Source organism: Purpureocillium lilacinum, assembly GCF_023168085.1.
Source record: "Purpureocillium lilacinum CBS 284.36 DNA, scaffold_7, whole genome shotgun sequence".
NCBI classification, from domain to species: Eukaryota; Fungi; Ascomycota; class Sordariomycetes; order Hypocreales; family Ophiocordycipitaceae; genus Purpureocillium; species Purpureocillium lilacinum.
The window spans coordinates 1,090,728-1,107,935 of record NW_027072117.1 but is presented as its reverse complement, the minus strand read 5'-3'; the positions used below and the strand labels follow the sequence as shown (position 1 = coordinate 1,107,935).

Here is a 17,208-nt window from a genome sequence, read left to right as displayed (position 1 = left end):
CGGAAACCGCGAGTTTGCAAATACGCTTTTGAGATTTCCTTGGATTTGGCAATCAACACGATGGTGCGAAACAGTGCCAGTACAACTGGATTGAAACCCACCCTCCTCCTGCTTAGATCTCTTCCACGAGACGACAAAAGTAGACTGTCACTTCTTGAAAGCGGCCAGCCCTCTCTTGAACTCATCATCAAGCTGCTCAACAAGGGCCTGCGATTCATGCCGCCGACCTTCGCTTGCTTTTGGGCCAAACAAACCGCCCAAGTGAGACGCCGCCTGGTGCATATTCTTAAAGTATTGGAGGGCAATGCGCTTGCCGAGCAGAGGAATTCCGTCCAACAGGGGTTTCTTAGACATCGCGGTGTCAATGGCGGCATGGGTCTCTCGAACTAGGCTGTATGCGACGTCGAATCCTTCTTGCTCAAGTTGTTCGTCTTCCTCTGGAGTGAGTCGCTCGTGGAGAGATGCATTCGGATGAGCCCCTGCGGCCTTGAGGGTGTTGACGAGGTCTCCCGACTTTCTCCACAGGGAGATGCCTTTGGCGTAGGTGCCGTCGAATGCGGTCAGGCTCTCGTGGTAGGCAATCGTGCTCTCCATGAGATGCTTCAGGGTCAAGACAGTGTGGAGATCCGCGAAGACGGTGGTCGCGACCGCGACGGCGCCAAGTAGTCCGATCTTCATGTTGTCTGCGAGAACGACCGTGATCGCCCAAGTGTCGTCGGTTTGATTCTATTGTGGTGCGAAACTGTGTGGAACTCAGCACTTGCGCCGAGCATACAGGCAGCAGGACGTGGATATGAGGTGTTAGTCGCTCTAGTCTGAGCGGTGCTGTCTCATGGAGTTTTAAGCATATGGCAGGAATTTGCGAATCCCCGGTGGACGTCGAGCTGGAAACGGAGCATTCCCCCGCCTGAGCGAGCACATTCTCCTCGACCAACGCGCCCCTGTACGTAGCTAGGGAGGCGGCGACAAAGCCGAACGGGACGGCACGTTGAGACAACGATCTCAGTCTCACCTTGCTCCATCTCCAATGATGACCCCGGAATATCCAGGGAGTCTCCCCTTCTGGCGCTCTCTTGAGACGGTCATCTGATACAATAACATGTCTTTGTAGAAGCGGGCCTATCCCTCCTCCTCTGGCCAGGCGAGGCGATAGGACCGTTTTGCCATCGGCTATGTGGCCCTCTACAGCGCAAGTGGGAATATTGAAACACGGCCCGATTTCGGATTAGATGTCTCTTCCAAAGATCGCAATGTTGTCTAGAACCCCTGCGAGTAATGGGTGACTCGGCCCTTGAGCACCTTTGGAGCTTTGTTGTCATTCAATTAATAGCATTGACAGATTGATGAAATATACGTACCACTCCGCAGCCGACAACAGAACCGTATCGTTCAGCAATCACATTGTACCAGTCCGTAATCATGCCTCTGCAGCGCGATCCCGCCCCACCGCTTGCCATCATTGGCATGGGGATGAGGCTTCCTGGAGGGATATCAACGGCGGAAGAGTTCTGGAGCCTTCTCATCGGGAAGAAAGACGGAAGATGCCGAGTACCAAGCAGTCGCTACAATGTGGATGCGTTCTACGGCGACAAAACCCACCAGCAGAATATTGCGACCGACAACGGCTACTTCCTAGACGTTGACATCAAAGGTTTTGATACCACATTTTTCGGTGTCAAGCGAACAGAGTTGGATGTGACCGATCCCCAGCTCCGACTACTTCTCGAGGTTGTTTGGGAATGTTTCGAGAGCGCCGGTCAGTCGAATTTCCGCGGCACGAACACGGGTGTCTTCGTGGGCACCTTTGGAGAGGACTGGCACAATATGCTCCACAAAGACAGCCTGATGCGAAGCACCTACCGCGTTCTCAGCGCAGGCGACTATGCTCTCTCAAATATGCTGTCGTGGGAGTACGACTTGAGCGGGCCCAGGTAAGTGTCTACTCGTCCTGTTTCCATGATGACCGCTAACACTCGCAATTAGTATGACACTCCGCACCGCATGTTCGTCGTCTCTTTCGGCGCTTCACCTAGCCTGCCAAGCGATTTACAACGGCGACTGCCCCATGGCAATCGTGGCAGGGTCGAGTATCATACTGGACCCCGCGATGACGCTGGACATGTCAGAGGCAGGCGTACTCTCTCCAACCGGCTCCTGCAAGACCTTCGATGCAGCCGCGGATGGCTTCGCGCGCGGAGAGGCTATCAATGCCGTACTGATTAAACCGCTCGACGATGCGATGCGAGATGGTGACCCTGTGAGGGCGGTCATACGTTCAACAGCAGTCAATTCGGATGGGAGAACATCTCATATTGGATCCCCTAGCTCCGATTCACAGGTTACAATGATCCGTCGAGCATATGAACGAGCCGGTATTGAAGATCCGTCTCAGACGCCTTTTATCGAGTGCCACGGTACTGGTACGGTCCGCGGGGATCCAATCGAAGCAGCGGCTGTGGCAAGCGTGTTTGGAGAGCATGGAGCGTATATAGGCTCAGTAGGTCAACCATTCCAAGCAGGCGGCCCGCCGGTATTGACGTATGTAGGTGAAACCCAACCTCGGCCACGGTGAGGGTGCCGCTGCTCTGACGAGCATCATCAAAGCGATCCTAGCGCTGGAAAATGAGACAATCCCGCCGAACATCAACTTCATTACTCCAAACCCGAAGAGTACGGCCCCGGGAGCAGGAAGGCGTTGTAGGAATTCTTACTGACGTGCGACTCATGCAGTACCGTTCCAAGACTACAAGCTGGAGGTGCCCATAGAGCCGGTCCCCTGGCCCAAGAACAGGCCGGCCAGAATCAGCGTCAGCTCATTCGGTATTGGAGGTGCCAATGGACACGTAGGTTTCTCAGCTGTGCACTGAGAGAGAGCCGCCATGTGTATGCCATGCTAACTGCTCAGGTCATACTCGACTCGGCCGCTTCGTTTGCCGTTCACCGCCGTGCCGCTGTGGCCTCTGGAAAGAGCAGTGGAGAGTCGCATGCTCCATTGCAGATATCCGACTCGTCTTCTGACGAGTCTTCTGAGAAAGAATCTCTGTCTGATTCCACATCCATCGAGTCATCCGATGGGTTGCTCAACAATGCTACAGGACGCAGATGTGATGAAACGTTGGGAAAGCAAGACGTTGGTCATACCGGCGAGGCACTTTCTGATTCCCCAGCCAATGATGTCTCCGAGCTTCCCTTCCTATTCCCAATTTCAGCCGGGAGCGAACAGTCGCTAAGCGCCCGCGTGGATGATTTGAAGCGATATCTTGAGGCTCGGCCCGAGTCAATTGGGGACGTGGCTTTCACCCTCGGCACCCGCCGGGAGCACCTGCGGCATCGCACCTTCTGTATTGCAAGGCCTGGGACATCTGTCCCGCTGGACTTTGGCTCATTCGGCAAAGTTTCGGGCACAGCCAGAAAAGATTCTGCTATTGCGTTCGTCTTTACGGGACAAGGAGCCCAATGGCCAGGCATGGGAAAGTCACTCATCGAGAGCTTGTCGGGCCTCTTAGAGGACATGCAGGATATGGACCGAGTGCTCCAGCAACTGAAGCCGGCACCAGAGTGGACTCTGGAAGCGCTTTTACGCGGCACTGATAATGCTCGCAAAGACGCTCTGAACGATGCAGAGCTCGCCCAACCCCTCTGCACTGCGCTTCAGATCGGTCTGGTGAACTTTCTTCGACTGTGCGGCGTGACGCCCGGCGCCGTGATCGGGCACTCGAGTGGAGAAATTGCTGCAGCTTACACCGCTGGGGCGATCACGATGAACGAAGCGATTACGTGCGCCTACCTTCGAGGCCTCGCAGCAAAGAGCCAAAGTCGTGTCGGCGGCATGGCGGCTGTTGGCAAGGGAAGGAAGGCTGTTCTTCCCTTTCTTGTTGATGGCGTCCATATTGCCTGCGAGAATAGTCCGGAAAGTGTGACCATTTCTGGAGACCTGGACGCTCTGGAGAGGAGTCTAAAAGCGATCACGGACGAGGACCCCGAGGCATTCACCCGGAAGCTTGATGTGAACGTCGCCTATCACTCACGTAAGTGCATCCTGTGACTCTAATAGCTAAAATCCGCTAAAGTACTTCAACCAGACCACATGCAAGAGATTGGAGGTATCTACGAAGGCTCTTTGGAGGCTCACTTATCGCCTAAGCATCCGCTTTGCCCATTTTATTCTACCGTGACCGGTGGTCTCGTAACGAACGAGTTTCACTTCGGCGCAGAATACTGGAGGAGCAACCTTGAGTCCCCAGTACTCTTTCATACTGCCATGGATCAATTGTTGGATGACCTCCCCAACGTGACCGCCACACTGGAGATCGGTCCCCATTCTGCTTTGCGGGGACCATTGCGTCAGATCTTGCAGGTGCACAAAACGACACAACCCGTGGATTACATCGCTACTCTGCAAAGGAGCAAGGATTCCGCCATGTCCATACTCAATTCCGTCGGGCAATTATTTGTTCGCGGGTACAATGTGGACTTCGTCGCGATTTGTCCCGACGCATGCGTTCTGACCGATCTACCCTCGTACCCGTGGGACCACCAGCAAGAATTTTGGAGAGAAAGCCAGATGTCGCAGGCATGGAGACAAAGAAAATATGCGCACCACGAGCTGCTCGGAATCCGATGTGCGGAAGCGACAGAACATGAACCGATGTGGCGAAACTTGTTACACCAGTACGATGTTCCCTGGCTGGCTGATCACAAGGTAGGACCCGATGTCGTTTTCCCGGTTGCCGGCTTCATTGCGATGATGGGCGAAGCCATACGCCAATTCACGGACTCAGATGGCTATGTGCTACGTCATTTGATGGTGAAGTCCGCCCTGCTGATGCCCCAGACCGACCCCGTCGAACTCATGACAACTTTAAAACCCCTGAGGTTGACGGGTCTAACCAATTCGTCACGCTGGTATGAGCTTTCTGTATCTGCTTTCAACGGCATAACCTGGGTTGAGAGCTGCATCGCTCGGGGCAGGCCGGCAGAGGGAGGCGGAGGCGAAGACTTGGGGGACCGAACGACAGCGACGACTCTGCCATACCTACGCAAGGTGCCAGAGCGTTACTTCTATGATCGAGTACAAAGCCAAGGTCTCAGATACGGCCCGCGCTTTCAACTTCTGAAAGACATTTCGGCCGACGTCGAAAGTCATGCCGCCGTTGCGACTGTGCGAGATGACGAGAGCGAGTACGAGGCTCCCTATGCGGTTCACCCCACAACGATCGACTGCTGCCTTCAACTGGGCGTGCTTGCCAACTGCCAAGGCATCGCTCGCAAACTCACCGGCTTGGTTCTGCCCGTGGCGATTGAGGATATCTTTGTCCACCCGGGTGGGCCCGACCTCGCTCTGGAAGCCGCCGTGGACCCAAGCGCAAACACGGCCGAGGCGAGAGCTGTCGCGACGGAGAGCAACCGCACAGTGTTGGAGATCAAGAACGGGCGTTTCATGCCCTTCAATGCTGGAGACTCCGAGGCCGACGTCATACACGCATCCAGGGTCCAGTGGCTCCCGGACATTGACTGCCATGATCAGCGCGGGTTGATACGCCGGAACGACTCTAAGCGCGACATTCTCATTGCCAGTGAAAGGCTTGCGGCGGCATGCATACTTCAGTTATTTAAAGTACTACGATCTCTGGATGTGTCACCCTCTGGCCACCTCGCGAAATATGCCGCATGGGTGGAACGAGAGAGAGACCTCATAGCCCGAGGTCGGCGCGACAGTTTAGTACCTGAGTCACAGCGATGGACTTCGATGGACGAGGACTCTCTCCAGGGGGTCTTGGACACTCTGCTGGAAGATGTCCATGCCTTTGGCGACCCCGCTGCATCGGACGTTGCCGTAATGGTGAGACGATTAGCACTCCGGGAAAGAATCGAGCCACTCTTCAAAGAAACGTCGAACCCCTTGGAACTCTTTCTGGAGGACAGCGGGATGAAGTCGTTCTACGATTTCGCTCAGCAGAATGTCGACATCGATCCATTCATCTACTTGTGCGCTCACGCCAATCCAACACTGAAGGTCTTGGAGATTGGTGCTGGGACAGGCTCGGCTTCAGAGGCAGTCTTGCGTTCGCTAACTTCTGAAGGGGGTACCCGAATGTACTCTCAGTATGTATTCACGGACCTTTCTTCGGGATTCTTCGGCCTGGCCCAAGATCGCCTTCGCCAGTGGGGCGCAGTAGACTACAAGGTCCTGGATGTCGAAAAGGACCCCGAAGAACAGGGGTTTGAGCTTGGATCATTTGACCTCATTGTGGCATCTAACGTACGCTATCACCCCCTACAGGCCCAGGATCCACGAGGGGCTTTCGTTTTGTCCCCGTCTGTCTCCATATAGAGTTCAAATCACACTAACTAGCATCATATGTCTAGGTCCTGCATGCAACGCGGTCTTTGCAATGCTCACTGAAGCATGTGCGATCGCTTCTCCGCCCCGGCGGACGCCTATATTTAGAGGAGCTCATAGCCCGTATGTCTACTCCGGTCGAACCATCCGCCAAAAATTCGCTGACACTTTGCGACAGCCATGAATATCCGCCTTGTCAATCTTCTGACTGTGGGTTCATGGTAAAGTTCCCGTTGTTGCTCTATCGCTAACGCACAGTACTTGCAGGGCACTCTTCCTGGCTGGTGGATTGGGCAAGACGATGGCCGCGAAGACGTCCCATTCGTTTCCGTGGCTAGATGGGACGAGGAGCTCCGAAATGCGGGCTTCTCCGGCGTCGATTCCGTAATGATGGATGATGATGCTCCCCACTACATTTGCGGGCACATCATCAGCCATGCGCTGGTGCCAGTCATCGAGAGACATACGGTTCTTTTCTTATACGACAACAGGAAACACGAATTTGCTTGCAGTCTGGCAACCGAATTTGAACGCGAAGGTATCTGTGTACAATGGTCAAGAATCGGCGACCACGAAGAGCACGCCGAGGGTTTGGATGCCATTTCCACTATTGATCTCGAAGGACCATACTTTGATGATATCTCTCAGGAGGACTTTTCCACCTTCATGAACTACCTGTCTCGTCTGAAAGGTGGCTTGCTGTGGCTCACACGCTCGGCACAGCTCGGATGCAAGGATCCTCGCTATGGGATTGTGACTGGGCTTGCGCGGACCATCCGACCCGAGATTGGCGTGGACTTTTGGACGGCGGAGCTGGACAGCCTGGATTCAGCCACCACAGCTTCAGTGGCTGCTATATACCGCAAATTTCATGCACGCCCCGGGCTGGATGCGGAGAGCAAGCTGGACAGCGAGTATGCCGTCAAGGATGGAGTCGTTCACATCGGGCGCTACCACTGGAGCTCGACGGTGAAAGAGCTACAGTCTCAGTCGAGTCCGGATCCGAAGCAACTCATCATCGGCCGGTTTGGCTTGATTGGCTCCATGCACTGGGTCCAGCACCAGCCGAGCGATGTTGGGGATGACGAGGTAGAGATTGAAGTTCGTTGCGTGGGTCTCAACTTCAAGGTACGTCGTTGCCTCTCACGTTGCGCCGTTAAACCTGAGTAGTGCTATTTGCACAGCCAGAAAAGTCCAGTCGCACAGATATTTAGCACTCCTCTTACAATTCCCAGCGCTAACATGTACAACAAGGACATCATGGTTGCCATGGGATTTGTCCCTGAAAGCCAAGACACACTCGGCATAGAGGCCACGGGAGTGATTACCCGCGTGGGCGCAGCTGTCGGCTCCTTAAAAGTCGGGGCTCGCGTTTGCGTTCTTGCCAACGGCCTTTTGGCAACTCGAAAGGTGGTCCCCGCCAGGCTGGTGCTGCCCATACCACACAGCTTGAGCTTTGAAGAAGCTGTCACGTTGCCGGTGGCGTATGTGACTGTCTTACATGCCATCATGAACTTGGGGCAGCTTGCGAGAGGACAAGTGAGAAAGGCCCCTATATATGCTATGAGCGTGGAGATTTCCAAGCTAACGTCCTCTCAAAGTCCATCCTCATCCACTCTGCTGCTGGAGGAGTCGGCCAAGCTGCAATGCATGTCAGCCACATGCTGGGAGCCGAGGTATGTCCCCGAAATGCCGTGATGAGGCATTGCAAGAGCCATTCCTTGCTGACTTGCAATTCTACACCAAAAGATCTATGTCACAGTCGGAACCGAAGAAAAGATACAGTATCTCATCGACAACCACAGCATACCCCGAGAAAGAATATTCAATTCACGCGACACTTCATTCCTTGATGGGATCATGCAGATCACAAATGGGCGGGGCGTTGACATGGTGTTGAACTCCCTCTCGGGAGACTTGCTCCATGCGTCCTGGCAATGCGTTGCCAAGAACGGAAAGATGATGGAGATTGGTAAGAGAGACATTCTGGAACACGGCCACTTGGATCTAGACCTGTTTGGAGGTAACCGATCCTTCCACGGAATCGATCTTCGAGCTCTTTGGTCGGAGATGCCCGAGAATTTGCTCAGGTAAGAATTCATGCTGACACGCGTCGATTGGCTTTGGCGGATGAGCAACTGCTAACCACCTCGAGCACGCAGGCTGCTGGACCAGCTCTCCCGCCTGGGCATGGAGCAGCAGCTGAAGCCGATCCGACCAATCCACACGTTCCCAGTCGAGGAGATTTCTGACGCCTTCCGATTCATGAAGAAAGGCCAGCATATCGGAAAGATTGTCATCCAAATGCCGCGAGACACTGAATCCATCCCAGCCCGTGTGCCTCATGAGCCAGAGTTGCTTTCAAGTACCTCTACCTATCTCCTCATAGGCGGATTGGGTGGCCTAGGGAAAGAGGTGACGAGATGGATGGTGGAAAAGGGCGCCAGGAGTTTCTGCTTCTTGTCACGCTCAGCCGACGACTCTGGAAAGCATGGAGGCTTCTTCCAGGAACTGGAGTCGCAGGGTTGTCGAATAACCACTGTGTCTGGCAGTGTTGCTGAGATGTCTGACACCAAGAGGGCGATAGCCGCCGCCCCAACGCCTATCGTCGGCGTTGTTCAAATGTCGATGGTGCTCAGGGTGGGTTTCAAACTCTCGCGGTCGACCGCAATCACATGGCTGACTCCTTTCGCGAATAGGACCATAGTCTTCTCCAAATGAGCTACGATGACTGGAAAGCGGTGCAGGATCCCAAGGTCAAGGGCACATGGAACCTGCACGAGGCCCTGGCGGGAGTTGCGCTCGACTTTTTTATACTGTTCGGCTCAATTGTTGGCGTTGCCGGACAGCCGGGCCAAGGTAATTACGCCTCTGCCAACAGCTTCTTGGACTCCTTCATGCAGTACCGCCACGGCTTGGGGCTACCCTGCTCAGTCATTGACCTTGGCGGAATGGAGGGCATCGGCTTCCTCACCACCCGCCCAGACAAGATGAACCAGTATCGTAACTCTGGCCTGTACTTCCTACGGGAAGAGCAGTTGATGGAGGCAGTGCGCATCGCAATCAGCCGCTCTTCGCCGAGAGACGGCCTAGGACCGGTCGGCCCGCGTGGTGCTCTCAGCGCCATGTCCCAGCTCGCCGTTGGCATGAGGTCGAAGAGGTCGCTGTCTGATCCGCGAAACACCATCCTATTCACGAGGGATATCCGGTTTGGCCTGTACATCAATATGAATCCCGTCGACCAGCTCGACACCGTGTCCAGGGACGAGGAGATGCGAGAATTCCTGAAGGACGTCGAGGAGAACCCAGAGGTGCTGAACAAGCCCGACACCCTTCATCGCATTTCGATGGAGATTGGGCGCACGCTGTTCAAGTTTCTGGCGTTGCCGGAGGAGGATCTGGACATTGGAATGACGCTCGAATCTATCGGCGTGGACTCTCTCGTCAGCATCGAGATTCGGAACTGGTGGCGGCGGTCGATTGGACTTGAGGTTACGGTCTTGGAGATTTTGAACGCGGGGACTATAGAGGGACTCGGCAGGCTTGCTATTTCGTCGCTGGGGGAAAAGTATAAGCTCGAAAGAGGTGGAAGCGGAACGAGTCCTGGTGAAGCTGCGACGGCGGCGGCGGATACCAACTCTTGAACATACATTCAGTCCTTGGCAGCGGATATGCAACAGCTCTGTAGCGGCGATAACCCTCTGGATGCGCTCAGAGGAACGCGTTGAGGTTGACCGTGTTGCTAACGCCATTGACGGGACAGACATCAAGGAGACAAGGCGGCTGGCTCGTCCTCACTACCGCCTGGCGTGGCGCCGCCGGAGGCCGTCCCGGTCAGCGCCAGCGCATCAAATCTAATTCATCATCATACCCTCACTTCCATGTCGTGCTTCTCACCTCCCGGCGTCCGCATCTGCTACATGAACTGGACTCAAGGCTTGCCTGTACATTCTGCAGTCACAGGCTGTCGCCGCCCTCCGGTGGGCACGGCGCTACGGAGGTCTCAGCGTTGGCACAACTGCGACCGTGTGGTATACCGCACTAATGCTGGGCAGGTGGCGGCGGCATCGGGCGATGGAGTATATTGCACTCTGAAGAGACGAGATTCATGTCGCTTGCGTTGCGTCCCGAGTCGGAAACATAGTCGGAAGGTCAGGCCACCAAGACGTCACTCCCATCACGCCACACTTGCGCACGACTAAGGTAGGTAGTCAATCAATCCCATGACGAGCGACGACAGGAGCAGTTGCCAGCGTTGCAGCGGCAAAGGCGGCTGGCTGAGGAGGAGGTGGTGGTTGTGCTGGGCATCGAGAGAAGCATGTGCAAGACGGACGGATGGCTGGCTGGCTGGCTGGCTGGCTGGCTGGCTGGATGGATGGATGGATGCCGTGTTACGCCGCGGCGCCGGTGCATTTCATTGTTGACTGACCCCCCGGTTCCGAATTCGCCCGCGCATCCAAGACAAAGTGGCATCATGGACCGCCGGGAGCGTCGCGCGCGCGAGGGAGCGAAAGCGTCTGTCAATGTTGTTGTCTCCTGCGCTCATACTGCGCAGTGCAGTGCGGCGACGTGGCGCAACAGACAGACAATCGGGCCAGAGGACGACGCAAGGTGCGTACCTCGTACATAATGAGAATTCGTCGGCGGAGGACGGCATCGGAGGCTGATGGAGGAGCGGGAGCGCGGGACGGACCCCGCGGAGGCGGGCGAGGAGAGGCGCCGCTGGCGGGTGGCGGGCTGGAGCTCCGAGGTTCGGAATCCTAGGGTCGCCCTCGGGCTTCTGGTCAGGCAAGGTCAGGGCATGCGACCCCACAGTCCAGCCAGCGGGATGCGGTGGTGCGGCGATGCCCCCATCCCATCAGGCCCGTCTCCATGTCCATGCATTCGCGGCCGGGCGCCTGGCGCCCCTGGGGTCGGATCTGCGCGACCTGCATGCGGGAGGCGCGGATGGATGGGATGAAGAAGCGCCAGGGACGGAGGCGACTTCCAAGTTGTGTGAGTGGCCTGCCTGCGCCTGCCTTGCCTTCGCAGAGAGAGCCGAGCCGATGCGGGCTTCCATCCCACCCCGGCTTGCGGAGGAATGAGTGGCGTCTGTCGTCCATGGATCCTAGCAGGTAAGAAGAGATGGATGCTCCTCAAACACTGAAACTGTGGCTGCGCGTCCCTGGTGAAGAAGATGTTCAGCGCGTCCCCTCTACCGAACGCGGCGTCCATCGCGCCTGCACGCGCGCGGAGGGCGAGGTAAGGTAGTGAGTGGCCCGTGCGCGCTCCTCCGCACGACATCAGCAGGAGCGATGGATGGGCAGATGGATGGGCAGGCACTGGCGCGCTGGCGCTCTCCGCGTTGCACGCTTCGGCCTCGTCTCGCGACGGCGCTGACGTTATGGGGCATCAATTGACCAGGGCCCTGCCAGTGCCAGTGCCAGCTTGCCGGCCAAAGCCAAAAAGCCAAAGCCAAACCTCCGGCGCGGACGCGGCTCCTGCATCATCGCGCAGCGCCGAACCCAGCGGCCCCCGCGCCCGACGGATGCGCCATTGGCCTAACCCCGAATTCCCCCCCACTGGCGCCAGTGGAGGCCCCGCAAAAAAAATCAGAAGGCGTTCGCCCTCCTGCAAATTCCGTCGCTGGCCGGTCGCCGATACCGTGCTGTAATAGCCATTATACACGACAACTTGATTTTGGCGTGCACGACCCCAGATACGGCCTGCAGCGGTAGTGCCATGCCAAGTCGTGTCCCAGGTACGCGCGCCGCATTGCGCTGCGCTGCACTGCACTGCACCAAAATTCACTTGGATGGGACTCTCCGATTGATTGTTCAGCACACGCACACGCCGCACGCCGCACACGCTGCTCACCACCATAACCACCACACACCACCAACCCTCCCCGGGGAACTTACGCCTCAGGCAGGAAAGACGCAAAACACGCCACGGAATTAATTATTCTACCACCACCGGCCATCACCTCGACGCCTACCTCCGCGCCCACACACGTGCTAGCTAGCCCAGCCCACCACCTGCCTGCCTGCCTGCCTGCCTGCATGCCTCCACATCGGACCGCCGTCCATCCACAAACCTAACGCCGCATAACGTGCTTCCGTCCTCATCCAGACTACTTCACTTCCCGCCTCCCCCCTCCGCGGCTTCCTCCTTCCTCCACTTCCTCAACCCGCCCACCCTCACACAACTTGCCCGTCGTTGCCGTCGCCGTCGCCAGTGCTCTCCAAACCTCGCCTATCCTCATCCAACGTCAACGCACGAAACGTATATCCCAGCCGTGCCGCCGCCGCCCACGCTCCTCCGTTCGGCTACCTTCGCATTAACTCCGACTCCACCGCCCACAAACGCACATCCGTCACCGCAGACATGTTCACGACTCGGGCCCTCCGACAGGCTGCTGCTCACGCCGAGCGCACGCCATTGATCAAGTTCCTCGGCCCCCGAACCATTCCCTGTGAGCACACCTCCAACCCCGATGCCGTCCCGCCGCTGTGCTGAGGTGCTAACCCGCGCCGCAGCGTCCATTGACCACACTCCCAAGCCCCATCCGGCTTCTCCCTCGGGCTCGCTTCCCGAGTCTTTCTCCGCCTACGGCAACAGCTCTGCCGCCTCGCGCCACACCTCATTCAGCAGCTACCGCGACCACGCTCAGCAGCACGGTCCTCTTCAGAAGACGATTCGCAATGCCGAAGCTGGAATTGGTGGCTCCTCCGGCGCCCAGCTGGGCCCTGTCGAGGCCCCCAAGGGTGTCTATTTTGACGTCTCGGACTTGCCTGCCCGCTACCGTCGCCTGCCAATCGACATCAGCGAGATTGAGGCCGTCGAGTCGGGTGGCGCAGCTCTGATCGGCTAATCGGAACACTGTGACGTGGATGAACAGGGGACGACAAGAAAAGAGCTGGAGAAGCAAAACATAGGCGGATGAAGCACGGCAACGACGGCAACGTTGCACATACCCAACGCAATGCCCGACGAGAGTATCCCGCCGGGACAGCGGTCTACGACCCCGCCGTGTTGAGGGGCCAAAGGGTCCAGAGCGTCTCGGCGGTACGCGAAAAAGCCTCGATGTACCGGTTCCGGGATGGCGGAGCGGCTTGCTTTTTCGTCAGGGATTGATCAGAGCATCTCCACTTCGTATGGGCTTGCGGTGTGCTCATCGAGTTCCAGGGAGCTACGGGCGTTTTTTTTTTCCAGCGGTATTGGGCTACGGCGGTTGCGAGTTCACGACGGTATTGTTTCTGGCGCCAGGCTTCATTGTCTCGGGGAAGCCTTTGACTACCGGTTTCTCCCACCGGCTTTGTTTCAACAATTGGGATGTCAGCTGCACAGCTGCACCGGCCGGGGTTTCAAGACTGTACATAGAATTACTTGTTCGACGAATGGTGTATGACCACTTGTTAAACATCAACCCGCCTCTTGCGCACCGTGCCACCCATCCTGATGCATGCTCAGGCGAGATCTGATGGCATGTGCAGGTTGAAACAGCTCACCGCAGGCTACATGAGATGAGCCAGACACGCGTTGGTAAATTGCGGTCGGGAGACGGCTCAACGAAAACGGATTTGTTGGCAAGCTTGGCTGCGCGTGGTTGAGATCTGTTCGCAGTCGTCTCTCGTACAGTCACGTCCGCAATCGTGGCAATTGTTATGTCTGTTCAGGGCCGCAATTGTCGGTACATGAATCCAGATATGTTGGAAAGTATGAGACGGTAAGATGGTCGCTTGCGAATTCTATGACAACCAAAGGGCCATAACGACAGAACGTCGGGAAATCAGACCAGCCGCCCAAACGCCGCGTCGTCGTAAGTTCGTTCCTGCCCAGAATCGCCGGCGCCGTTTCAACGCAATCAAGAAACTTCCATACAATTTGACAGAATCTCCTCCTTTCCTTCCCAGCTGCTTACATTCATTTGTGCTTGAGCGTGTCCTTGATGATTTGGAGGCATTCGCTGGGGTCCTCGAAGACGTGCCAGGCCTCGCGCGGTATGTCCTTGAAGGCCTTTTCGAAGCGCTCGGGCTCGTTCTTCTCGTCGATGCCAAAGGACGCGACGTCTGTGGCTTTGCGGATGAGGATGAGCTTGATCCAGCCCGGTTTCGTCCGATAGCTGCGGGTTAAAGTCAGGACGCTGGGATGAAAAGGGGTAAATCAAGGGTTTGGCGGTGGGCCGTGCAACTTACACCTCACCGTACGCCTCGGGATCCGACTGGGTCGAGTCGCCAATGACAATCATCTTGCGCTCGGGCAGCCACGAGTTGATCTTGTTCATCCGGTCAACCTTGTACTCCTCGGTGTTGAGCGTCAGCGCCGACAGCAGGCCGGCGACCGTCTTCCAGCTCGAGTCGCGCAGGATGAGCGTGCCGGGCGGGTAGAACTGCTTGCGGAACTGCTTGAGGAAGGGGTAGAGGTTGTACGGCGACGCCGACAGGTAGAACCACGCCGTGTCCTTGGGCAGCAAGGACTTGGCCTTGGCGTAGAGCTCGGGCATGCCGGGGATGGGCGAGGGCTCCTCGACGAAGGTCTCGCGCAGGATGCCCACGGGGTCGCTCGTCTTTGTGATTTTGATAGTGTCATCGATGTCTGTTGGAGGGGTTTGTGATTAGCAGAAGTTGACCGCTGTGGTGAATGATACCCAAGAGAGCATCATCATCACCATGGGGTTTATATACGCACCTGAGATGATTCCCCAGCCGTCAGGCCCCGCATAGTACGTCTGCATGTCGACAATGGCCCCCTCCCCGCCGCCGACCTTGGTCGACGACTTGACGAGCGAGCCCCTGCTGCCGCTCGGCACCGCCAGCACGTTGGACGACAGGCCGTTGACGTTTGTCGGTCCCAGCTTGAGCTCGCCGCGGCGGTGGTGCTGCGTCACGGCGACGGTGCGCAGCGGCCGGATGTCCCACAGGAACGGTACGATGCGCTCCTCGACCGTCTTTCGCTCCGCCGCGTCGTCGGCCAGCCCAACGGCTCGCACGATTCCCGTCACCATGTCGACGACCTTGCCGCGCGGCTCGCGCTCAAACACGGCCGCCACGAACTCGGCCTGCCACGCCCCGCCCCCGGTCTTGAAGGCCGTGTTGTCCAGCAGCCATACCAGGTCGTCGTTGGTCACTGCCCTGCCGAACGGGTTGAGGCTGCCCAGCCGGTCGAGCCACCCGCGCACGCTGAGGAGCTGCGTCGTCTCGAGCTTGGGTTTGCGCGGGTCGGGGAGGTTGGACTCGACCTCGTCGAACTTTTTCTCCTTTCTCGTGCGCAGCTGCATCGCGCCCGCAAAGGATGATGGATTGAAGTCGTTTACTGTCATGGTGACAGAAGGGGGGCGCGCCTCTGGGCCGCCGGGATGGAATATAGGGTATAATAAACCACCTGTGTTCCGTATTGCGCGCGCACGCAACAGTCGCCGCCGACGCCTCGTTCAGGCTCGCGTCTGGATCAGATGCTCAAGGCTGTGACTCTCGCGGAAGCGGCTCGTGCCTGCGTATTCGGCGCCCGGGGGGGTTGCGTTTGAGGCAGCGAGCAAGTCACCAGGGACAATGGGGTGTGGGAGGAGGGGATGTTGCGCCTCTTGTCTTGCGTGCCTGATGTCCGGGGGCTCGTGAAGTAGAAGAAAGCGGCGAACGGCAAGGCGAACGGGGTGAGCGTGGGCTGTGTGTTTTGGAGCTAGGAAGCGAGCTGAAGGAGGAGATGTGAGGCAAGGCAGCCCCCCCCCCGGCGGGAGGGTGAGTGCGCTGGTGACGCGTGACTGTGACTGCATGACGACGATCACGAAGGGGCGGGCGCCAAACACCCACGCTTGACCAGATGTTACAAGGGGGCCAGCTGACGGCGAGGAACACCCCCAGGCTGCGTACAGTACGCTGGAAAAAGACTTTGCGAATGGGTGTCGTCGTCGCGTTGGGACGAGGCGCCAGTGAGACGCCACATTCGGTGAGGGCGAGCTGCACCCTGAGTGCAGCTGGTGATGGCTGCCTGCGGAGGGTTGGTCGGATGCCTCCCCCTCTGTCGCCCAGGCTGCGGCGCCATGAATATTGCCAGGTGCCCTGCTTTCGCGATGAGTTGATGGCTTTTCCCGGTGGCGACCGTTCCTGTCTTCCCTGTCGCCGCTCAGCTTGGCCTTGCGATGCCGGGCGGGTCTGCGGCGATGCGCGACCCGTGCGCCGCGCAGATGGGGCTGATCACCTGCAGCAACCAACGCCCCGGGACGTCATCGCCTGGGACCCCCCAGGTGCAAGGCTGGTCGGTTCGTCATGGTGGTGGTGGTGGTGGTGGTGGTGGTACCCTTCCAATCTTCAGCCGCTTCTGTCTGGCGGCCCAGGAACGAGGCGAGAGCGCAGCGGTGCATCGCACCCGCCATCGGGTCTGGTGCTAAGCGCAACGCGCCCGTCCCATGCCATCCCTTCCCTCGCCAATGTCTTTGGCTGGCTGGATGGCTGCCGGTTGCCGGTCCGTTGGGCGGTGCTGTAAATACCGGGCGCACAGCTCCGACAGTGTGGGGGCGGGGCGTACCTCGTCCGAACCCCGTCCCGCGCCGTAACCTTAATCTTGTTGCCCCGACTTGCGCCGCAATCGTCATCTCGTTGCGGCTGCCGTGGTATGTGATCGTACGAGCGACGGAAGTGCCGCATCTCACATTCGCGGGAGTATGGCCAGTCAAAGGGCCCGGCACATCATCTGCCTACGCGCTGCTCGCGGCTACAAAACTGCCCACGAGCGTATGACAATGCGGGTTTGTTTTCTTATAGATATGCTCGGCTGTATTGCTCCCCGGCATGAAAAGTATGGTATTCCCGCATGGTATCCAATGCCTCGCAGAGCTTTTGCCCAGTAACCATCTAGGAGCCAGGCCTCCCTCGACGAGGCTACCCAAC

At 57.6% G+C, this 17,208-nt stretch overlaps 4 protein-coding genes across 4 annotated transcripts; 2 read left to right on the top strand and 2 right to left on the bottom strand.

Moving 5' to 3' along the window:
* Positions 1 to 147: 147 nt before the first annotated feature.
* Positions 148 to 678, bottom strand: PLICBS_009233 (uncharacterized protein; the record flags this gene model as incomplete). Its single annotated transcript, XM_018323757.1, has 1 exon — positions 148 to 678. One exon carries the CDS (start codon positions 676 to 678, stop codon positions 148 to 150), a length of 531 nt encoding a protein of 176 aa, XP_018176936.1.
* Positions 679 to 1,419: 741 nt separating this feature from the next.
* Positions 1,420 to 9,987, top strand: PLICBS_009232 (type I Iterative Polyketide synthase (PKS); the record flags this gene model as incomplete). The annotated part of the gene is made up of 12 exons (XM_065601590.1): positions 1,420 to 1,931; positions 1,984 to 2,257; positions 2,547 to 2,670; positions 2,731 to 2,843; positions 2,906 to 4,028; positions 4,071 to 6,262; positions 6,611 to 7,471; positions 7,598 to 7,882; positions 7,945 to 8,019; positions 8,093 to 8,433; positions 8,506 to 8,983; positions 9,043 to 9,987. The coding sequence occupies 12 exons, from the start codon at positions 1,420 to 1,422 to the stop codon at positions 9,985 to 9,987; spliced, it is 7,323 nt and encodes a 2,440-aa protein (XP_065457662.1).
* Positions 9,988 to 12,709: 2,722 nt separating this feature from the next.
* PLICBS_009231 (uncharacterized protein) lies at positions 12,710 to 13,196 on the top strand (the record flags this gene model as incomplete). The annotated part of the gene is made up of 2 exons (XM_018323755.1): positions 12,710 to 12,797; positions 12,862 to 13,196. The coding sequence occupies 2 exons, from the start codon at positions 12,710 to 12,712 to the stop codon at positions 13,194 to 13,196; spliced, it is 423 nt and encodes a 140-aa protein (XP_018176934.1).
* A 1,052-nt stretch (positions 13,197 to 14,248) lies between these two features.
* PLICBS_009230 (uncharacterized protein) lies at positions 14,249 to 15,644 on the bottom strand (the record flags this gene model as incomplete). Its single annotated transcript, XM_018323754.2, has 3 exons — positions 14,249 to 14,447; positions 14,521 to 14,920; positions 15,014 to 15,644. 3 exons carry the CDS (start codon positions 15,642 to 15,644, stop codon positions 14,249 to 14,251), a joined length of 1,230 nt encoding a protein of 409 aa, XP_018176933.1.
* Between the last annotated feature and the right edge of the window lie 1,564 nt (positions 15,645 to 17,208).